This window comes from Hylobates moloch, unplaced genomic scaffold, assembly GCF_009828535.3.
Source record: "Hylobates moloch isolate HMO894 unplaced genomic scaffold, HMol_V3 SCAFFOLD_9, whole genome shotgun sequence".
NCBI classification, from domain to species: domain Eukaryota; kingdom Metazoa; phylum Chordata; class Mammalia; order Primates; family Hylobatidae; genus Hylobates; species Hylobates moloch.
Genome location: NW_026652284.1, coordinates 24,583,780 through 24,604,019, shown reverse-complemented (window position 1 = coordinate 24,604,019; position 20,240 = coordinate 24,583,780). Strand labels below are relative to the sequence as shown.

Genomic DNA, 20,240 nt, shown 5'->3' with positions numbered 1-20,240 from the left:
TTCTCAAGTACTTACCCTTGGGAAATCCAAGCTAACAGAAGTCCTAGCGGTCAACTTTTCTCTCCCTGACCATTTGTCTACTCTCCTTGTATAATGACCAATCAGGGTAAGTGAGGGCATTAATTCTTTCCTTAGAGACTTTTTGTACAGACCTTATCCAATCTTGGTGCAAGGGCTCCAAGAAGCTCACTTTGAGAAATGTGGTTCTAACCTATGAATCTAAATTCCTCCTGGGCATTATCCCTCTCTGCTCTTATTCTCTCTTTGGTAGAATCAGAGAACAAGATGTAATAGTCCCTCCAGTACTTAAATCTAAAAGTCCTCTACCACTCTGTTGGCACCTGGAGAGAGGCTGCAGGTCCTTGGCTTCAAAACATTAGCCAATGAAAAGTCCTTCCCCAAGCTGCAACCAGCCAGCCCAGGTCAGCAGCATGAGGAATGCATTTCTGAGGGCTGCCCTCAGGCAGAGAAGGACACCTCCTACCAGAAACATGATGTTCTGAAGCACCCTCAGAGTCTCCTTGCCTGGGGAGTTGTACTGGGGACAGGATGTGCAGGGTGCTTTTCCAGAGACAGGAGTCTGAGGAAAGGCCAAGAGACACACATGTGGGGAACAATATTGGCCACCATTCTTGGAAAATGAACTCTGTTCCAGGCACTGTACTCAGCACTTGACATGTGTTAGCTTACTGAATCCCTATCACAAACCTGCAAGGTAGGTACTACTGTAAACGCTACTTCTCTCATTTTACAGGTGAGGAAAATGATACTCTGAGGGGTTAAGTAACTGTACAGTCATATAGCTATGTAGGCAGTGCCAATATTCAAAGTCATGAATGTCTGAGACATTAACTCAAGCTTTTAGGCTAAGGCGGGAGGCTCGCTTGAGCCCAGGTGCTCAAGACCAGCCTGGGCAACATGGCGAGACCCCGTTTCCACATACATACACATACACATATACCTACATACATAACTCAAGCTTTTATCCTGAGGAGAAGACAGTGACAACCTGAAGAGCACAAGAAATATAATGTTCAATCCAGCCTGTTTAAATTGTGACAGATGTACTATAGGAAGCTTCGTGGGAACATGTGTCTTTTCCCTCTCTAATATCATCCTTGGAGATGAGGTGAACACTTTTTACTCATCTCCATCAATGACCTCTCAAGGACCTACCATCCATGCAACTTGTGATTGAGGATCAGCTGCTCTGCACTGCCACACACCCCCTCCCTGGCCTGACTCTCTATTTGTCCCTGCCTCCTTGCTGACAAGTCCTACTGCATCATAGTCAAGATCTCCCTTTGCCAGCCTTTAAGACTGGCTAGGTGACCACCTGGAGACTGTCATGGTCCATTCAGATACCAAGGTCTGGCTCCCAAAAACTGGTAGCCAAGTCCCTGCTTCCCTTACGATCCACCCGCTGCCTTCCTCCCAGTAAGCTACTCTAGGTCCAGAGCCTAGCCCCTTGCCCTGGCTTCCTGTAGAGAATAGGGACACATTGGGCAGGGCCTAGAGACAGAGCATCTCAGATTTTAAAATGGGAATTTGGGTGATAGGGCAAGAGCACAGACATACAGGTAGGAAACTGGAGGGCACGGAACAAGTAACTGGGAAAAGTGCAGTCTGGCCACGATACAGGGTCTGTAAAAGGGAGACATGAGAAAAGCCTGGAAAGACCTCTCTGGTCTGAGAACAAACTGGTGAGGATGCTGTTAGTCTGGATTCTCCCCTTAGTGCATCTGCCAAGGTGATATGATTTCTAGAAACAGAGCTTTGAAGCCTCTGGGGTAGAGAAAGCCTGGCCAGGACCTCCAAGGGCTCCTGCTGGAGAAGCCTTCAAGATAATCAGTATCTCTATTATAACTTTGGATTCCTTGCTCTAAAAACAGAGGCAATAATAATAGTATCTGCCTTAAAGCAGTTCACAGAATTTACTGAAAGGATGCCTGACATGTGGTAAGAGCTCAATAAAAGTTTGTAAATATAGGCCGGGCTCAGTGGCTCATGCCTGTAATCCTAGCACTTTCGGAGGCCAAGGCGGGTGGATCACCTGAGGTCAGGATTTTGAGAGCAGCCTGGCCAACATGGTGAAACCCTGTCTCTACTAAAAATACAAAAATTGGTTGAGCATGGCGGCACGTGCCTGTAGTCCCAGCTACATGGGAGGCTGAGGCAGGAGAATTGCTTGAATCCGGGAGGCAGAGGTTGCAGTGAGCCGAGATCACGCCACTGTGCTCCAGCGACGGAGCAAGATTCCGTCTCAAAAAAAAAAAAAAAAGTTTGATCCATAGGTAAAAATGGAACACTTAATAGTTGACCTCAAACACCTTCCACCCCATCCCAGGAAACAGCAGAACTATACAACCAATTGCTATGGCCACAACCTAAGTGTCTTGGTTCCTAATAACATTATTATTTGTACTTATTTGTTTTAGCCTACAAGAAACAAGAGTTTCAGGCCGGGCGCGGTGGTTCACACCTGTAATCCCAGCACTTTGGGAGGCTGAGGTGAGCAGATCACCTGAGGTCGGGGGTTTGAGACCAGCCTGACCAACATGGAGAAACCCCGTCTCTACTAAAAATATAAAGTTAGCCCGGTGTGGTGGCGCACGCCTGTAATCCCAGCCACTCGGGAGGCTGAGGCAGGAGAATCGCTTGAACCCGGGAGGTGGAGGTTGCAGTGAGCCGAGATCACGCCACTGCACTCCAGCCTGGGCAACAAGAGCGAAACTCCATTTCAAAAAAAGAGAAACAAGAGTTTCATAATTACATTATCAACATTGCCACTAACAATAAACCTCTTAAGTAATGTTTAAGTTTGTGTTGCAGTTTGTATTATCTGGAGAAGAAATTCCACTAAAGATGAATAGCAAGAGAATTGTGTTCAGGTAAGCTGAATTAATTCCTTTCTCTGGGGAGTTATGTTATCACCTTGATATAGTTAGTTTTAGTTGTTTCTATTTCAACGTTTGTTTTTATCCCATCTTCACTCCTCCCTTTCCCTACTGCCACCACCCTACCTCGAGGCACATCCTCTCTCACCTGGACTACTGCAGGAGTTCTGTCTCTTGGCTTTAACTCCAGCCCCTTGAAAATTCTGAATGATTTTTACAAAATGCAACTCAGATCCCGTCATCCCCTGATTAAAGTCCTTCAGCTTTGTTCCCATGACCTACAAGGCTCTATATGAGCCAAGGTCTGACTCTAGCCTCATTTCATGCCCTTCTCCCTTGGCACATTGACCTCTTTTTTGTTCTTCCAAGACCCAAACTTTAACCTCAGTCTCTTTGCATTCTCTTCATTACTTTCTAGTACATCACTCTGTATTCTTCACTGCCTTATTACAATTGGAACTTATATATTTGTTTACTTGTTTATTTCTGTCTCCTCAAGAATACAAGTTCCACAAAGGTAGAGATCTTGTCCCTCTGGCTAACTATTGACTCTCCTGTGCCTAATACAGTGCCTGATTCATACTACTCAATAAATACTTATGGAATGAATGAAACTTGAGTTAACTCCGCTGAAAACCATATGCAAAGTATCTGAGAAACGTGAAATTACTATAAAAGACTTCTGAGCAGCCCAATTCGGGATAAAAACACAAAAACTCATGCACCAAGCTCCTCTGGGCTTCATGCAGAGCCAGTTCACTCTCATTTTATATACATAATTCCAACAAGCTTGACTAACTGGTTTCCTTGTCTATAGCTGATTTAAAATGGTAAATACTATGGAAGAGGAGAGATACTGTCAAAATTAACTGTTGACAGCAGTAGGAAATGAAAGAGGGAGGACACAGAAAAATACACATGAAATCTCAAACCTAGGTATTCTGGGACCATCTAACTTAGAGCAAACAGCCCTGCCCCTCAAGGATATTGTTGTACAATGAAGTGTTTAAAGATGATAATTACTATTATCATAATCATTAGAATATGACGGCCAGGCATGGTGGCTCATGTCTATAATCCTAGCACTTGGGGAGGCCGAAGCAAGAGGATCACTTGAGCTTAAGAGTTCAAGACCAGCCTGGACAACATAGTGAGAACTTATCTCTACAAAAAATACAAAAATCAGCCAGGCATGGTGGTGTGTGCCCATAGTCCTAGCTACTCGGGAGGCTGAAGTAAGCCAAAGTTGCACAACTGCACTCCAGCCTGGGCAACAGAGTGAGACCCTGTTTCTAAAAAAAATAAAAATAAAAAATAACATGTGATTATCCTAATCATCATCATTATTAGCAAGTGCCTGGTATATAGATTTCAATGAATTATGTATAAGATACATTTTAGAAATTTTTCCATCAAAAAAGGGTAAAGTTTTAGTTTTTAGAGGGAGCTTTGGTCATAGGGAAAAATCTGATATTCATTCCCCACTGACAGTGGATAATTATGCCTTTGCTGTTTTTCTTTTCACTAATTCTAAACTTCTTTCAATTTCCTCATATTCTGAGACTAAGTAATTAAATACATGATCAAGTCTTTGTGATTTGATTTACTTATACCAGGAGTTATGGACTTGGGATTCAGGGGCAGATTTCAGCAGTTATGTGAACCCCCTTAAAGTATTCTATGTATGACCGGGCTTGGTGGCTCATGCCTGTAATCCCATCACTTTGGGAAGCCAAGGTGGGCGGATCACCTGAGGTAAGGAGTTCAAGACCAGCCTGACCAACATGGAGAAACCCCATCTCTACTAAAAATACAAAATTAGTTGGGAGTGGTGGCACATGCCTGTAATCCCAGCTACTCGGGAGGGTGAGGCAGGAGAATCACTTGAACCTGGGAGGTGGAGGTTGCGGTGAGCTGAGATTGCGCCATTGCACTCCAGCCTGGGCCGCAAGAGCAAAACTCCGTCTCAAAAAAAAAAAAAAAAGTATTCTATGTGTTTCCATGATAAGTTTACAATTCTATGCAAAATTCCACATTTGAGCGATCTGCAATTTTTCTAGGGAGATGGTCTGTGGCTTTCATTAGGTTATCCAAAGGGACCCCAATACCAAGGAGATTAAGAATCCCTGACTCACGTCATTATTTCCTCCTGGCATTATCTCTCCAGACTGAAGCAGCAGCACCAGCTTTGATTTTAAAATTCAGGCTCCTTAGGCCGGACGTGGTGGCTCACGCCTGTAATCCCAGCACTTTGGGAGGCCAAGATGGGCAGATCACCTGAGGTCAGGAGTTCAAGACCAGCCTGGCCAACATGGTGAAACACTGTCTCTACTGAAAATACAAAAATTAGCCAGGCATGGTGGTGCGTGCCTGTAATCCCAGCTAGTTGGGAGGGTGAGACAGGAGAATCATTCAAACCCAGGAGGGGGAGGTTGCAGTGAGCCCAGATCGCGCCACTGCACTCTGGCCTGGGCAACAAGAGCAAAACCCCATCTCAAAATAAGTAAATAAATAAAGATAAAATTCAGGTTCCTTGGGACAGTTACTTAAGTCTCTCTGCCCCTCTGGTTCCATATATGAAAAATGAGGACAGCAAAACTGTTGGGTTGTTAGGTTAAATAAGAAAACTTACATGAAATCACCTTAGTGCCCTCGTAGATCTTCATATGTTAGCTACCACTACCATTATTATAAAGAGACCTAATCATATACAGGTGACTGCTAATAAAACCTGTTTCAAGATTTGGTGACGAAAACCGAAAGTCAAACTTCAAGTCTTGACACAACATAGTTTTACAAAATGGAAAGACAATGCTATTTAGTTCTTAATCCCTACTGCTACAATCTTTTATTAGGGTAATATTTTAAAGGAATAATGGCCAGTTTCTGAGAAGCCTTTTCCTCCTGAGTCTTTAAAAGATAAAAGACCTGTAGCTCAAATCCTATTCCTACCTCTTACTGATTACATGTCCTTAACTAAATCATTTCTATTTGCTTACTTACATAAGGGAGGGGCTAATAAGACTTCCCTCATTGGGTTCTTGGGAACATTAAATGAGTCGCAGCATGTAAAATGTTCACAGTGCCTGACAAGTAGTAGATACTCAGTAGGTGGTGGCTACTATCATCATTATCATCATCTTATTAGGAAGTGCCTGGTATATAGTAAGGTGGTTGTCAATCAATGCTAATCTTTTCTTCCATCCCATCCCGTCTGGCCAGCCCTGAACTCTTTCTTACCTGAAGCACGCTATGGTTCATCTGGAACTGCAGGATGGCCTCGAAGAGGTTCCAAAATGTATACTCTGGCCACAGAACGGGTTGGAACACCAGGCAGGAGTGAGAGGTCTGGGAAAGGTAGGGAGGAGAGTATGATTTAGTAACATGTTGCTGGGCCGCATCCCTGGTCAGTCCTCCAAGGAGAAAGCAGGCTAAGCAGGACCCAGAAGCCCAGAGATGAGAATGTTACAGGCATCCTGAGCTGTAGCTGCAGCTGCTGCTAGCCCTGATTCATTCACTAGTAGGGGGAGGAGTCACTTGAGGCAGCCAGATCACCTGCCTGTGGCAAAGCAGAACTAAAACGAGACTAGATCAACATTTCCACCAGGATTTTTCTAAGAGCCAATTTTAGGACTATGAAATAACATCTGGATTATGTTATTGGCTCTTGGCCCTTAGAGGGCATCTGGAAGACATACTGTCTGATAAAGGTCAGCAATGAACAAATGGTAGCTGCCATTGTTATTTTTAAGTACCAGCAGCAGGGCACAGTGGTTGAGAGCATGGGCTCTGGAGCCAGACTGCCTGGCTTTGAATTTTGGCTCCAACCATTTACCATTTATTTGAGCAGGGGTAATCTCACCTGGGCCTGAGATTCCTCAAATGTAAAACTGGATAACAGGAATACCTAATTTTCAGGGTACTGTTTAGATTAAATGAGATAACATATGTATAGCAAAGAGCCAGGTGTACTTTAATAATAATCACTGATGAAGAATCCCCTTTGGAACACTGCCTGATATCTCTAGTGCTGAGGAATTCAGTACCTCCTGGGGGATAACTAGTTGTCAGATAGCCTGTTTGGCTTTTTATGCTAAACCAATGTCACCTTCCCTACAACTTCTACCAAGGTCCCAGGTATTTTTTCTGGAACAAGTTTGTTTCTTCTTCAAAGTGACATTCTTTCAAGTATTTCAAGGCTAGATGAGAGCTGCCTGTTATCAGTTCCCAAGGTTGTAATGACTTGTTCAGAGTTTGTCTTTGCTAGCAAACTATAAGTTTCAAGACAGTAGGGATCATTTCTGACTCAGTCACTGCTGTATTTCCAGCATAAAGAAGGAACTCAACATTTTTTTCCAAGGGAATACATTGTCACTTACTTCCCTTTTGCAGACCACTATCCTTTCCTCATTTTTTGTAAGACATGAGATTCCTTGCTTTCCAGTTTGGCCTCTTCCAGTAACTCCTCAAGTTTGTCAGTGTAACTAATTTGTACACTGAGTAACTGACTCTGTAGTCTCTTAAAATTCAGCCCATCATTAAACTTCCCAAATGTGATCTGAGCAGCACAGTGGGCCACAGAACCAATAGGTGCACACTGTACTTATTTTTTTATTTTTTTTTTGAGACGGAGTCTCACTCTGTTGCCCAGGCTGGAGTGCAGTGGCACGATCTCGCCTCACTGCAACCTCTGCCTCCTAGGTTCAAGTGATTCTCCCACCTCAGCCACCTAAGTAGCTGGGACTACAGGCACCTGCCACCATGCCAGGCTAATTTTTGTATTTTTAGTAGAGACAGGGGTTCACCATGTTGGCTGGACTGGTCTCAAACTCCTGACCTCAAGTGATCTGCCTGCCTCAGCCTCCCAAAGTGCTAGGATTACAGGCGTGAGCCACCACGCCCCGCGTTAGCTCACTTTTAAGATTGTGGTCCATTAAAATTTCTAGAGCTTTATCATGTGAGCTGCTTCCAAATGGAGTCTCTCCCAGAACAAGGACTTCCCCTAGTTATGTGCTATCCAGGGACCAAGTTAACAGGGGATGGAGACTTGAGTGTTTGCATATTGTTTACCTGGCCCTTTATCCTGAAGGGGAGGGACTAGTAACTGCAAGGCAAGCTTCCAACCCAGAGGGGCTAGGATCCCTGGCAGGTTACCAAGGCAAGAGCTTATGCTCAGGGATGGAAGACAGAGGTCCCATTCCCTGAAAAAGGGCACAATGAAGTTTTCACTACAGTTGGATTCGCAAAGCCGGTGACAGATGAAGAATGAACATCAAATATTATCAGACACAGCCTAGAGATGCTTCTCCAGATTTTAGCTTTCCCCAGAAGTACTCTGGCCCCAGCCTGTTTGGGAGTGGGGATGGACCACTCTAATCCACTCTGTGGATACAGTTAGTTTTCCCCATGACACAAACATAATAGTACTTGGAAATGACCTACCTGCCATAGCAAGAAGTCACTCAGCCGCACTTCTCCAGAAGTCCGTATCAAGATATCAGGATGAGGAGAGCGGTTGGTATAGAGGCACTTATCAAGCAGAGACTCAGAGATATCACTAAGATGAGCAAGAGGAGACAAAGAGAGGCACATATCCTGTAGTATTCTCTTTCTGTAGTATTCTCATGGTGAACTTCCATATATAGGCTTCTCAGTTTATACAATACCATCAAATACACTAGCCAATACTACACAGAAGGCCCTCAACAAATGTTTGCTAAATTAATGAATGAATTTAAATCTTCACAACTACATAAGGTATTTCATTTTTTTTTAAGAGAATACAATGTAAAATTCTTTCTTTTTTTTATTTTTTGCCTTTTTCGACATGTTCTGATACATAAGGTATTTATTTATTTATTTATTTATTTATTTATTTATTTATTTATTTGAGATAGAGTCTCACACTGTTCCCCAGGCTGGAGTGCAGTGGCACGATCTCGGCTCACTGCAAGCTCTGCCTCCCGGGTTCACGCCATTCTGCCTCAGCCTCCCGAGTAGCTGGGACTACAGGTACCCGCCACCATACCCGGCTAATTTTTTTTTTTTTTTTTTGTATTTTTAGTAGAGACAGGGTTTCACCGTGTTAGCCAGGATGGGCTCGATTTCCTGACCTCGTGATCCACCCACCTCGGCCTCCGAAAGTGCTGGGATTACAGGCATGAGCCTCCATGCTCAGCAGATACATAAGGTATTTCTATCCTCATTTTATAGATAAGGAAACTGAGGCTCAAAAATGAATAATTTGCTGAAAGTCATTTAGCCTCAGGCCTAAAACCAGATGCACCCACAAAAATATCTGTTGTCTTTTGCTAAAAACATCTTGTTTTTTAAAATACATACATACATCCTATGGCCCAGTATTTGATGAAATACTATGCAACTGCATTCTAAAAATAAAGATAAATCTAAATGCACTGATTTGGAAAGATGTCCAAAATCTAATGTTAAATGTAAAAGGCAAGTTTCAGAGAATATATAGTATAAAACACACACACATTCAAACATTCACACGTGCATATAAGTATACATAAACAAAGAACAAAGTCTAAAAAGATACATCATACTATTAACAGTGGATTGGATAAGAAGTAAGGAAGAAAAGACTATTTCTTTTTACTTTATGTACTTCTGTTATTGTTTGAATTTATGTAAATAACTTTTTTTGGCCAGGCGTGGTGACTCATGCCTGTAATCCCAGTACTTTGGGAGGCTGAGGCAGGCAGATCACCTGCGATCAGGAGTTCGAGACCAGCCTGGCCAACAAGGTGAAACCCCATCTCTACCAAAAGTACAAAAATTAGCTGGGTGTGGTGGCGCATGACTGTAGTCCCAGCTACTTGGGAGGCTGAAGCAGGAGAATTGCTTGAATCCAGGAGGCAGAGGTTACAGTAAGCCCAGATTATGCCACTGAACTCCAGCCTGAGTAACAGAGCGAGGCTCCGTCTCAAAACAAAAAAAACACAAAACATATTTTATTTTTTTTCCAGACAGGGTCTCCCTCTGTTGCCCAGACTGGAGTGCAGTGGTGTGATCTCAGCTCACTGCAACCTCCACCTTCCATGCTCAAGCAATCCTCCTACCTCAGCTTCCCAAGTAGCTAGGACCACAGGTGTGCAACACCATGCTCAGCTACTTTATTTTTAAAACCTTATTTAAGTCATATGGACCCTGAAACATTGCAAAAATTCCACATTACACCGGATTTTAAATAAATAGCAGTATGATCAGTTCTCCTGTGTTTGATAAGAGCTACTTTCCCAAGCGCACAGATGGTCAGAAAGGAGATAGAATTGAAGAAAACTGGTGACTGGAAGCATTTATCTGAAGTAAAACTATCCTGTCCACAGAAAGAGGGTATGTGCATGGCTGGTGTCTGCTGGCTCCAAGAATGCTGTTTACCTGTCCTACCAACTACCCAGAAGCAGAATTCAGAATGTCCAGGTAGTTAGAGTTACATCTTGGAAAGGGTCCAGAAGACAAAAATTTCTTGGTGGGAACACGTTTCTGGATGCATGGTCAGGAAAGCAGAAAGATCTGGGCTGAGTGTTCAAAACCAGACTCTACACTTACTAGTTGTGTGTCTTTAGGCAAGTTATTGATCTTTTTTTTTGGAGATGGAGTCTTGCTCTGTCACCCAGGCTGGAGTGCAGTGGCGCAATCTTGGCTCCCGCAACCTCCACCTCTCGGGTTCAAGTGATTCTCTTGCCTCAGCCTCCCAAGTAGCTGGGACTATAGGCAGCCACCACCACACCCGGCTAATTTTTGTACTTTGAGTAAAGACGGGATTTCACCATATTGGCCAGGCTGGTCTTGAATTCCCGAGCTCAAGTGATCTGCCTGCCTCGGCCTCCCAAAGTGCTGGGATTACAGGTGTGAGCCACTGCAGCCAGCCAAGTTACTCATCTCTCTCAGTCCTCTAAGGCAAACCACAGAGAGAGCTTTCTTTTCCGTGTCATCATCACAGAGGAAACAGTATTCACTTATAATTGAGCAATAAGAAGGGCTCTGGTTCAGATTTCTCTGGTAATCTGACAGTCTTGTCTTGGTCTTAATTCTCCAAGTTATGTGAGACTCTGGACAATCCATATAATTTCTCATTCTCTTATCTTTAAAATGGGCCCATTTGCTCTTTCCCTAAGCGGCCTGAGGTAATCTGTGAAAATGGTTCGCTATTCACTTAACCCGGAGAACCTCATAATATCATGCAAATCAAGAGGTTCCAATCTTTGTGTTTACTTTAAGAACATTCGTGAAACTGCCCAGGCCATTAAGGGTATGCATATACGAAAAGTCATGAAGTACCTGAAAGATGTCACTTTACAGAAACAGTGCGTACCATTCCGACGTTACAATGGTGGAGTTGGCCGGTGTGCCCAGGCCAAGCAGTGGGGCTGGACACAAGGTCAGTGGCCCAAAAAGAGTGCTGAATTTTTGCTGCACACGCTTAAAAATGCAGAGAGTAATGCTGAACTTCAGGGTTTAAACGTAGATTCTCTGGTCATTGAGCATATCCAAGTGAACAAAGCACCTAAGATGCGCCGCTGCACCTACAGAGCTCATGGTTGGATTAACCCATCCATGAGCTCTCCCTGCCACATTGAGATGATCCTTACTGAAAAGGAACAGATTGTTTCTAAACCAGAAGAGGAGGTTGCCCAGAAGAAAAAGATATCCCAAAGAAACTGAAGAAACAAAAACTTATGGCACAGGAGTAAATTCAGCATTAAAATAAATATAATTAAAAGGAAAAAAACAACAGGGCCCATTTGTCCTATCCACCTTATAGGTTATCATGAGGGTCAAATCAAATGAAATAATAGATTTCAGTGCACTTTGGGAACTATAAAGTGCTATATAAAGAATAATAATAAAAAATTATTTTCAGTCCCACCAACTTGCAGTGTAACTTCAGAGACTCAGTCTCTCTGAGTTTACAATTTATCTGCAAAGAGTTTCTTCTACCTACTTTAGGCAGTGCACAGAATTCTTAATGGAAAAAGCTGAGATTGTGCCAGTGCATTCCAGCCTGAGTGATACAGCAGACTCTGTCTCAAAAAAAAAAAAAAAAAGGGGCGGTGGGGGGGGTTGGCCAGGCGCCGTGACTCACGCCTGTAATCCCAGCACTTGGGAGGCTGAGGCAGTCGGATCACGAGATCAGGAGGTCGAGACCATCCTGGCTATCACGATGAAACCCCGTCTCTACTAAAGATACAAAAAATTAGCCGGGCGTGGTGGCGGGCACCTGTAGTCCCAGCTACTTGGGAGGCTGAGGCAGAAGAATGGCGTGAACCTGGGAGGCGGAGCTTGTAGTGAGCCAAGATTGCGCCACTGCACTCCAGCCTGGGCGACAGAGCAAGACTCCATCTCAAAAAAAAAAAAAAAAGGTGGGGGGGTAACTCTAGGGTGGAAAGATGAAACTGACAAAATCAAAATGGAACATCTGTAGACTTTGGCCAACAAAAATCCATCCCTAAATGGAATGGTGAGTGAAAGCAGTCTACGTGAAGACTTTGAGGAAATGATTTACATTAAATAACAGTAAAATATCAGTTTTTACCTATGAGAATAGGTTTATTTTTTTGTTTTATTTTTTGAGACAGGATCTGGCTGTTACCCAGGCTGGAGTGCAGTGATGTGATCTTGGCTCACTGCAACCTCAGCCTCCCGGGCTCAAGCCATCTTTCCACCTCAGCCTCCCAAGTAGCTGTGACTATAGGTGCATGCTACCACACTCAGCTAATTTTTGTACTTTTAGAGACGAGGTTTTACCATTTTGCCCAGGCTGGTCTCAAATTCATGAGCTCAAGCGATCCAACCCACCTCAGCCACCTAAAGTGCTGGATTACAGGTATGAGCCACTGCACTTGGTCAGAACAGTTTACATTTAAAAAATCTTGGCAAGAATAACGTGAAATGAGCACTTTCAAACTCAGATCCTGAGGAAACAATAAAAAATGCAGACAAGTTCAGTCAAAGATTTAATTGTGGCATTATTTGTAATAATGAAATATTAAACTGCCTATATACCCAACAAATAGGAGACTGGTTAAATAAATTAACACAAGATATATTTTACAGCCATTATAAATAATGATATGAAGAATTATTAAAAACATGGGTCATGGAAAAGTACTCGTGACATTGAATGAAAAAAGCATAATTCAGAGTGTAAACTATTCATTATGTGATTTCATGTGTTATAAATATTTATGTTAAAAGTGAGTGTGTGTGTGTGTGTGTGTGTGTGTGTGTGTGTGTGTTTGAGACAGGGTTTCACTCTGTTGTTCAGGCTAGAGAGCAATGGCGCAACCACAGCTCATTGTAGCCTCGACCTGCTAGGCTCAAGTAATCCTCCTCACTCAGCCTCCCAAGTAGCTACAGGCGTGTGCCAGCATACCCAGCTGTTTTATTTTTGTAGAGACAGGGTCTTGCCGTGTTGCCAGGGCTGGTCTCAAACTCCAGGGCTCAAGCGATTTTCCTGCCTCAGCCTCCCAAAGTCCTGGGATTACAGGCGTAAGTCACCATGCTCATCTAATTTTTTTCTTTTTTACTGCCTTATTGTTCATTTCAACTTTCCTATGAGGAAGTCAGTATACCACAGGGAATGAGAACACAGGCTCTGAAGCCAGGTTGAAATCTTGGCCCCAGGGTTTGCCAACTATGTGAACTTGAACAAGTTACTTACCCTCTCCATGTCTCAGTATTCTCATCTTTAAAATGGGCATAAAAACAGTATCTACCTTATAGGGTCTAAGGATAAATGTATGTGGAATACTTAATGCTTGGAACAGAGTAAATGCTAAGTGTTAGCAATTACTATTATTATTAACAGTATTGTTTTATAAGAAAGACAGAGGCCTACAGGGAGTCAAGTAGCCCGTTCAAGGTAACACGGTGGAATAGAATTTATTAACTATCCTTTGGTCTCAATCTAGTTCCTTCTTCTTTAATTTCCAGACTCACAAAACAATCTATTAATTTAACTGCTAAAAATATATATATATACCTCGGTCAGGTGCAGTGGTTCAAACCTGTAATCCCAGCACTTTGGGAGGCCAAGGCAGGAGGATCACTTGAGCCCAGGAGTTTGAGACCAGCCTGGACAACATGGCAAGACCCTGTCTCTACAAAGTCAAAAAATTAGCTAGATGTGGTAGCAGTATCTGTGGTCCCAGATACTCAGGAAGCTGAGGTGGAAGGAACTCTTGAGCCCAGGAGGTCTAGGCTGCAGTGAGCCATGTTCATACCACTGCACTTCAGCCTCAGCAACAGAGTGAAACCTTGTCTCAAAAACAAAACAAAACAGGCCAGGTGCTATGGCTCACACCTGTAATCCCAGGACTTTGGGAGGCCAAGGCGGGCAGATCACTTGAGGTTAGGAGTTTGAGATCAGCCTGGTCAACATGATGAAACCCCATCTCTACTAAATATACAAAAAATAGCTGGGTGTGATACCAGCACTTTGGGAGGCCGAGGCAGGTGGATCACGAGGTCAGGAGATCGAGACCATCCTGGCTAACATAGTGAAACCCATCTCTACTAAAAATACAAAAAAATCAGCCGGGTGTGGTGGCAGGTGCCTGTAGTCCCAGCTACTCAGGAGGCTGAGGCAGGAGAATGGCGTGAACCCAGGAGGCAGAGGTTGCAGTGAGCTGAGATTGCGCCACTGCACTCCAGCCTGTAAAAAAAAAAAAAAAAAAAAAAATAGCCAGGTGTGGCGGTGTGCACCTATAATCCTGGCTACTCAGGAGGCTGAGGCATGAGAATCGCTTGAACCTGTAAGGTGGAAGTTGCAGAGAGCCAAGAGCATGCCACTGCACTTCACCCTGGGCAACAGAGCAAGACTCCATCTCAAAAAAACAAAAATAAACACACACACACGCGTGCGCGCGCGCGCACACACACACACACACCCTGGAAGAAAGAAAAATGAGGAGTTGGATAGTGATAGTGAGAAATCAGGAAAATTCCAGCTATTAGAAGCATAGAACCTAGTTGTAATTAACGCACTGACTTTGTTATAAATGTAGGTTTGTCTAAATTGAAATAATATAAAGTGTACAGCCTCAGGCCCTGATTAGCCCAGTCTGAGTGCACCAAGCTTCAGGAGTTGGTGGGTTGAGACACTGGCCTCCTGACGCTGGTGATACTGCCCAGCCCACACCCTGTCTGCATAACTAACCCCATAGAGGCAAGTTACTAAACCATGCAGGACAGAGAAGGATATGGAAAAACTTGCTGGACAAGAAGCAGGAGATAAGGTCAGTGGTTACTGCAATGTGGTATGAGGGTAGAGCATGCTGGACTAGGAGTCAAGATCAGAGTCCTAGGCATAATGCATATTAGATCTGCTTGTCAAATGGCTTCCTTTCATTCTAGTGTCAACGCTTGTGCCTTAATATTTATTTCATACATATAAGAACATTTGAAACATATTCATTATAAAGCACAAAAATAATAATGAACTACGAAAGTACCTCCAAACTAAGAATTTTAAACTTATCGAAAACATGCTTCTATTCCTATAACCCTTTTCTGTCTCATCCTCCTGCCTGCTCTCTACCTCTGCCAACTCCACCAGTCTCTTAATTGTTTTAACAACAGCTGATTTTCACTCTACATCTTAATTGACCTCTCTACAGCATTTGACACCATTGTTTCCATGAGTGCCCTACCCTTTCCCAACCTGCACCAACAAACTCCCTCTTTTCTTGGCTTATGTAATGCTGGCTGCCCTGGTTTTCCTCCTGTTTTTCTGTTTTTTTTTTTTGCTTATAAAGCTTATTCTCCTCTACCCAGCCAGTAAACGGTAGAGTTCCTCAAAAATGCCATCCTAGGCTCTTTCTTCTTCTCACTCTAGACTCCTTAACAGGCAGGGCAGAGTGGCTCACACCTGTAATCTCAGCATTTTGGGAGGCCAGGGCAAGAAGACCACTTGAGGCCAGGAGTTCGAGACCATCCTGGGCAACAAAGTCAGACCCTGTTTTTACGAAAAATAAATATAAAAACTTAGCTGGGTGCGGTGGTGCATGCCTGTAGTACTGGGTACTTGAGAGGCTCCTTTGAGACCAGGAGTTCCAAGCTTCAGTGAGCTTTGATTGCCCCACTGCACTCCAGCCCGGGAGACAGTGTGAGACCATCTCTAAATAGATAAACAGACAGACAGACAGACTCTCCTTAGTTTTCTCATCCCCTTTGCTCAGGTTAACCTACACACAGATGGCTTCCATACTGGTGACAGAGATAAACCCTGTCTGAACTGTTGACCTGACATCTCTGTCTGACTGTTGACCTGACTATACCAATCCGTCTCTGAACTATTGACCTGACATCTCTGTTCAACACTTACAGGATATCCAAAACCAAACTCCTGACCCTTTTCAACTGGATTTTCTGTCAGGGTTACCTAGCACAGTGAAGGGCACTACTATCCACAGTAATATAAGTCTAAAACCCTGGAGACACCCTTAACACATTCTTTCCCCAGAGTCAGTCAATTAAATCCTACTCATTTTAGCTACTTCATAACTTTTTTTTTTTTTTTGAGACAGAGTCTCACTTTGTCATCCAGGCTGGAGTGCAGTGGTGCGATCTTGACTCTCAGCAACCTCCGTCTCCCGGGTTCAAGCAATCCTCCTGCCTCAGCCTCCCAAGTAGCTGAGATTACAGGGGCGTGCCACCACACCCAACTGTTTTTTGTATTTTCAGTGGAGACAGGGTTTCACCACGTTGGCCTCAAACTTTTGACCTCAGGTGATCTGCCCACCTCGGCCTCCCAAAGTGCTTGGATTACCACATGCCCAGCCGCTACTTCATAACCTTCACATAGTCTATTACGTCAGCGCCACTACCAGCACCACTTTAACGCCTCCACCATAATCCAAGCTGCCTTCCAGGTATTCTCTACTTAAATTGTTCCAATAGCCTTTCAGCAACCAAGTAACTCCTCACTCTCCCGCCTGTTACCCTGGTTATTGCTTATTCTTCCTCCTTAGGTCAGTTATCATTTTCTCAGGGAGCCTTCCCTACCAGGTCCATTCTTATTATTATAAATTCTTGGTTAGCTTGCAAGTAGGGTAAAAAAGCAAAAAAAAAAAAAAAAAAAAAAAAAAAAAGGGTCAGGCGAGATGGCTCATGCCTGTAATCCCAGCACTATGGGAGGCCGCGGTTGGCGGTTTGAGGTCAGGAGTTTGAGACCAGCCTGGCCAAGATGGTGAAACTTCATCTCAACTAAAAAATACAAAAATTAGCCGGGCGTGGGGGTGGCTGCCTGTAATCCCAGCTATGTGGGAGGCTGAAGCAGGAGAATCACTTGAACCTGGGAGGTGGAGGTTACAGTGACCCAAGATCACACCACTGCACTCCAGTCTGGGCAACAGAGCAAGGCACTATCTCAAAACAAAATAAAACAAAAAACAAAAAAAAAAGAAAAAGAAAATTCAGAAAGAAAAACTATTGTTGTACCATGCACCACTACCTTTATACCAATTGTCACCATTATAATTTTATGCTAACTTGTATAATCTTCATTAATGTTTTTTTCCTTTACCAGAGCTCCACGAGGCAGGAAATATGTATTTTTATCCCCTATGTATAGCACTGTGCCGACCTATAGTTCACACTTAAAAATATTTGAATTAAGAGGCCAGGCATGGTGGCTCACGCCTGTAATCCCAGAACTTTGGGAGGCAGGTGGATCACTTGAGGTCAGGAGTTCAAGACCAGCCTGGCCAACATGGTTAAACCTCAACTCTACTAAACACACAAAAATTAGCCTGGCGAGGTGGCGCATGCCTGTAATCCCAGCTACTCAGGAGGCTGAGGCACAAGAATCACTTGAATCTGGGAGGCGGGTGTTGCAGTGTGCTTAGATCACCCAATTGTACTCCAGCCTGGGTAACAAAGCGAGTCTCAAAAAAAAAAAAAAATTGAATTAAAAAATTAGCTGAGTGGCCAGGTACGGTGGCTCATGCCTGTAATCCCAGTACTTTGGGAGGCCGAGGTGGGCGGAATTACCTGAGGTCGGGAGTTTGAGACCAGCCTGGCCAACATAGTGAAACCCCGCCTCTACTAAAAATACAAAAATTAGCCAGGCATGGTGGCATGCCCCTGTAATCCCAGGTACTCAGGAGGCTGAGGCAGAAGAATCGCTCGAGCCCAGGATGTGGAGGTTGCAGTGAGCCGAGCTTATACCATTGTACTCCAGTCTGGGCAAGAGTGAGACTCTGTCTCCAAAAAAAGAATTAGCTGAGCATGGTGGCACACACCTGTAGTCTCAGCTACTTGGAAGGCTGAAGTGGGAGGACTGCTTGAGCCCGGGAGGCACAGACTACAGTGGGCCGAGATCACACCACTGCACCCCAGCCTGGGCGATAGAGTGAGTCCCTGTCTCAAAATAAAAATAAAAACAGGCCAGGAGTGATGGCTCATGCCTGGAATCCCAGCACTTTGGGAGGCTGAGGCAGACAGATCACGTGAGGTTGGGAGTTCAAGACCAGCCTGGCCAACATGGTGAAACCCCATCTCTACTAAAAAATACAAAAAATTAGCTGGCCGTGGTGGTGTGCGCCTGTAATCCCAGCTACTTGGGAAGCTGAGGTGGAAGAATTGCTGGAACCTGGGAAGCAGAGGTTGCAGTGAGCCAAGATCTCGCCATTGCACTCCAGCCTGGAGACAGAGCGAGACTCCGTCTCAAAAAAATAAATAAAATAAAAAAAAATAAAAAATATTTGTTGAATGAGTGAACTATGTGACAGAGAACTGTCACCCAGCTGTTAGGAAGGAGAGGCATTCATAAAATAGCCTCAAAACTGTCTCCTCTCCTTTTTATCTAATTCTATTCTCACCAAGTAACTTTTTGATTTTTAATCTAGTTTCCTAGGTCAATCGAATGGGGAAGGGAACCAGAAAAATTCCTGGTTCCCAAGCTCCCACATAATAGAGGTAAAGGATAAGAACCCTAAAATCAAACAGCTTTAGATATGAGTCCCAGCTCTGGCACTTACTAGTAGAGTGACCCTGGGCAAGTCACTTCAATGCTGAACTCAGTTTTCTCATCTACAAAATGGACAACAGCCTTGAATCTCTCACACATAAGGTTAATGACTTAATGAAATACAGAACACAACACATCTCTTGGGTTATTTTTTGCTACTATTATTTTACTATTGCTGTTAGTTTACAAATATTATTAAAAGTTACATAAATAATAACATGACAGGGATGAAATATTTAAATGGCTTCAAAAGTCCCTCCACCTCTAATAGGATTCCACTATGTTGACAACAATTAATAATTTTCTTTTTGAAAAATACCTGAATCGGCCGGGCATGGTGACTCACGCCTGTAATCCCAGCACTTTGGGAGGCCAAGGCAGGCAGGTCACGAGGTCAGGAGTTCGAGACCAGCCTGGCCAATATGGTGAAACCTGTCTCGACTAAAAATACAGAAATTAGCCAGGCATGGTGGCGTGCATCTGTAGTCCTAGCTACTCAGGAGGCTGAGGCAGAAGAATTGCTTGAACCTGGGAGGCGGAGGTTGCAGTGAGCCGAGATCACGTCACTGGACTCCAGCCTGGGCGACAGAGTGAGACTTTGTCTCACAAAACAAACAAACAAACAAACAAAAAAAACAGGCCGGGCGCGGTGGCTGGCTCACGCTTGTAATCCCAGCACTTTGGGAGGCCGAGGCGGGCGGATCACGAGGTCGGGAGATCGAGACCACGATGAAACCCCGTCTCTACTAAAAATACAAAAAATTAGCCGGGCGTGGTGGCGGGCGCCTGTAGTCCCAGCTACTCGGAGAGGCTGAGGCAGGAGAATGGCGTGAACCCGGGAGGCGGAGCTTGCAGTGAGCCGAGATTGCGCCACTGCACTCCAGCCTGGGCGATAGAGCGAGACTCCGTCTCAAAAAAAAAAAAAAAAAAAAAAAACCTGAATCTTGTGTGAAACCAGAACATGGGAGACCTAAAGAACTCTAGCCCCAACAAACTGCATTCATGAAAAGTCATTCTTAGAAAAACACTACCAAAGGGCCAGGAGGGTGTAATTTGTAGAGGAATAATAACATGGCTTTGTCATCTGCTTTGCTCTTTCTCTGGGGTTTCTTGGTGTGTGGTGAACTCTAGTTCTGAAGCAGGTTGTGATAAGCCAATCCTAATCCCTAAATTTGGGAGATCCCCTTAAATCTTTCCACATGCTCCCCTAATTAGACCTCTGGCCAAGTACACGGCACAGAGGGGCTTTATGGTTTGGTACAGGCCTGGTTTTTTGTTGTTGTTGTTGAAGAGAGGGAGTTTTGCCATGTTGGCCAGGGTGGTCTTGAACTCCTGGCCTGCCTCAA

At 44.0% G+C, this 20,240-nt stretch overlaps 2 protein-coding genes across 5 annotated transcripts in view; one reads left to right on the top strand and one right to left on the bottom strand.

The window, feature by feature from the left end:
* Positions 1-20,240, bottom strand: part of DHDDS (dehydrodolichyl diphosphate synthase subunit) — a 40,045-nt gene that overhangs the window by 4,025 nt on the left and 15,780 nt on the right. For all 4 annotated transcript variants that reach the window (XM_032759413.2, XM_032759417.2, XM_032759414.2 and 1 more), the window contains exons 7-8: positions 8,340-8,454; positions 6,138-6,245 (exon numbers count right to left, since the gene is read on the bottom strand). In XM_032759413.2, the coding sequence (XP_032615304.1) occupies positions 6,138-6,245; positions 8,340-8,454 (223 nt within the window). The remainder of the gene's footprint in view (positions 1-6,137; positions 6,246-8,339; positions 8,455-20,240) is intronic.
* On the top strand, positions 11,061-11,585 carry LOC116813125 (large ribosomal subunit protein uL22-like). Its single transcript, XM_032759421.2, has one exon. The coding sequence runs from the start codon at positions 11,061-11,063 to the stop codon at positions 11,583-11,585; it is 525 nt and encodes a 174-aa protein (XP_032615312.1).

Bases quoted from the DNA above. Each gene is read 5' to 3' on its own strand.
- LOC116813125 (XM_032759421.2), top strand. From the start codon at position 11,061: ATGGTTCGCTATTCACTTAACCCGGAGAACCTCATAATATCATGCAAA.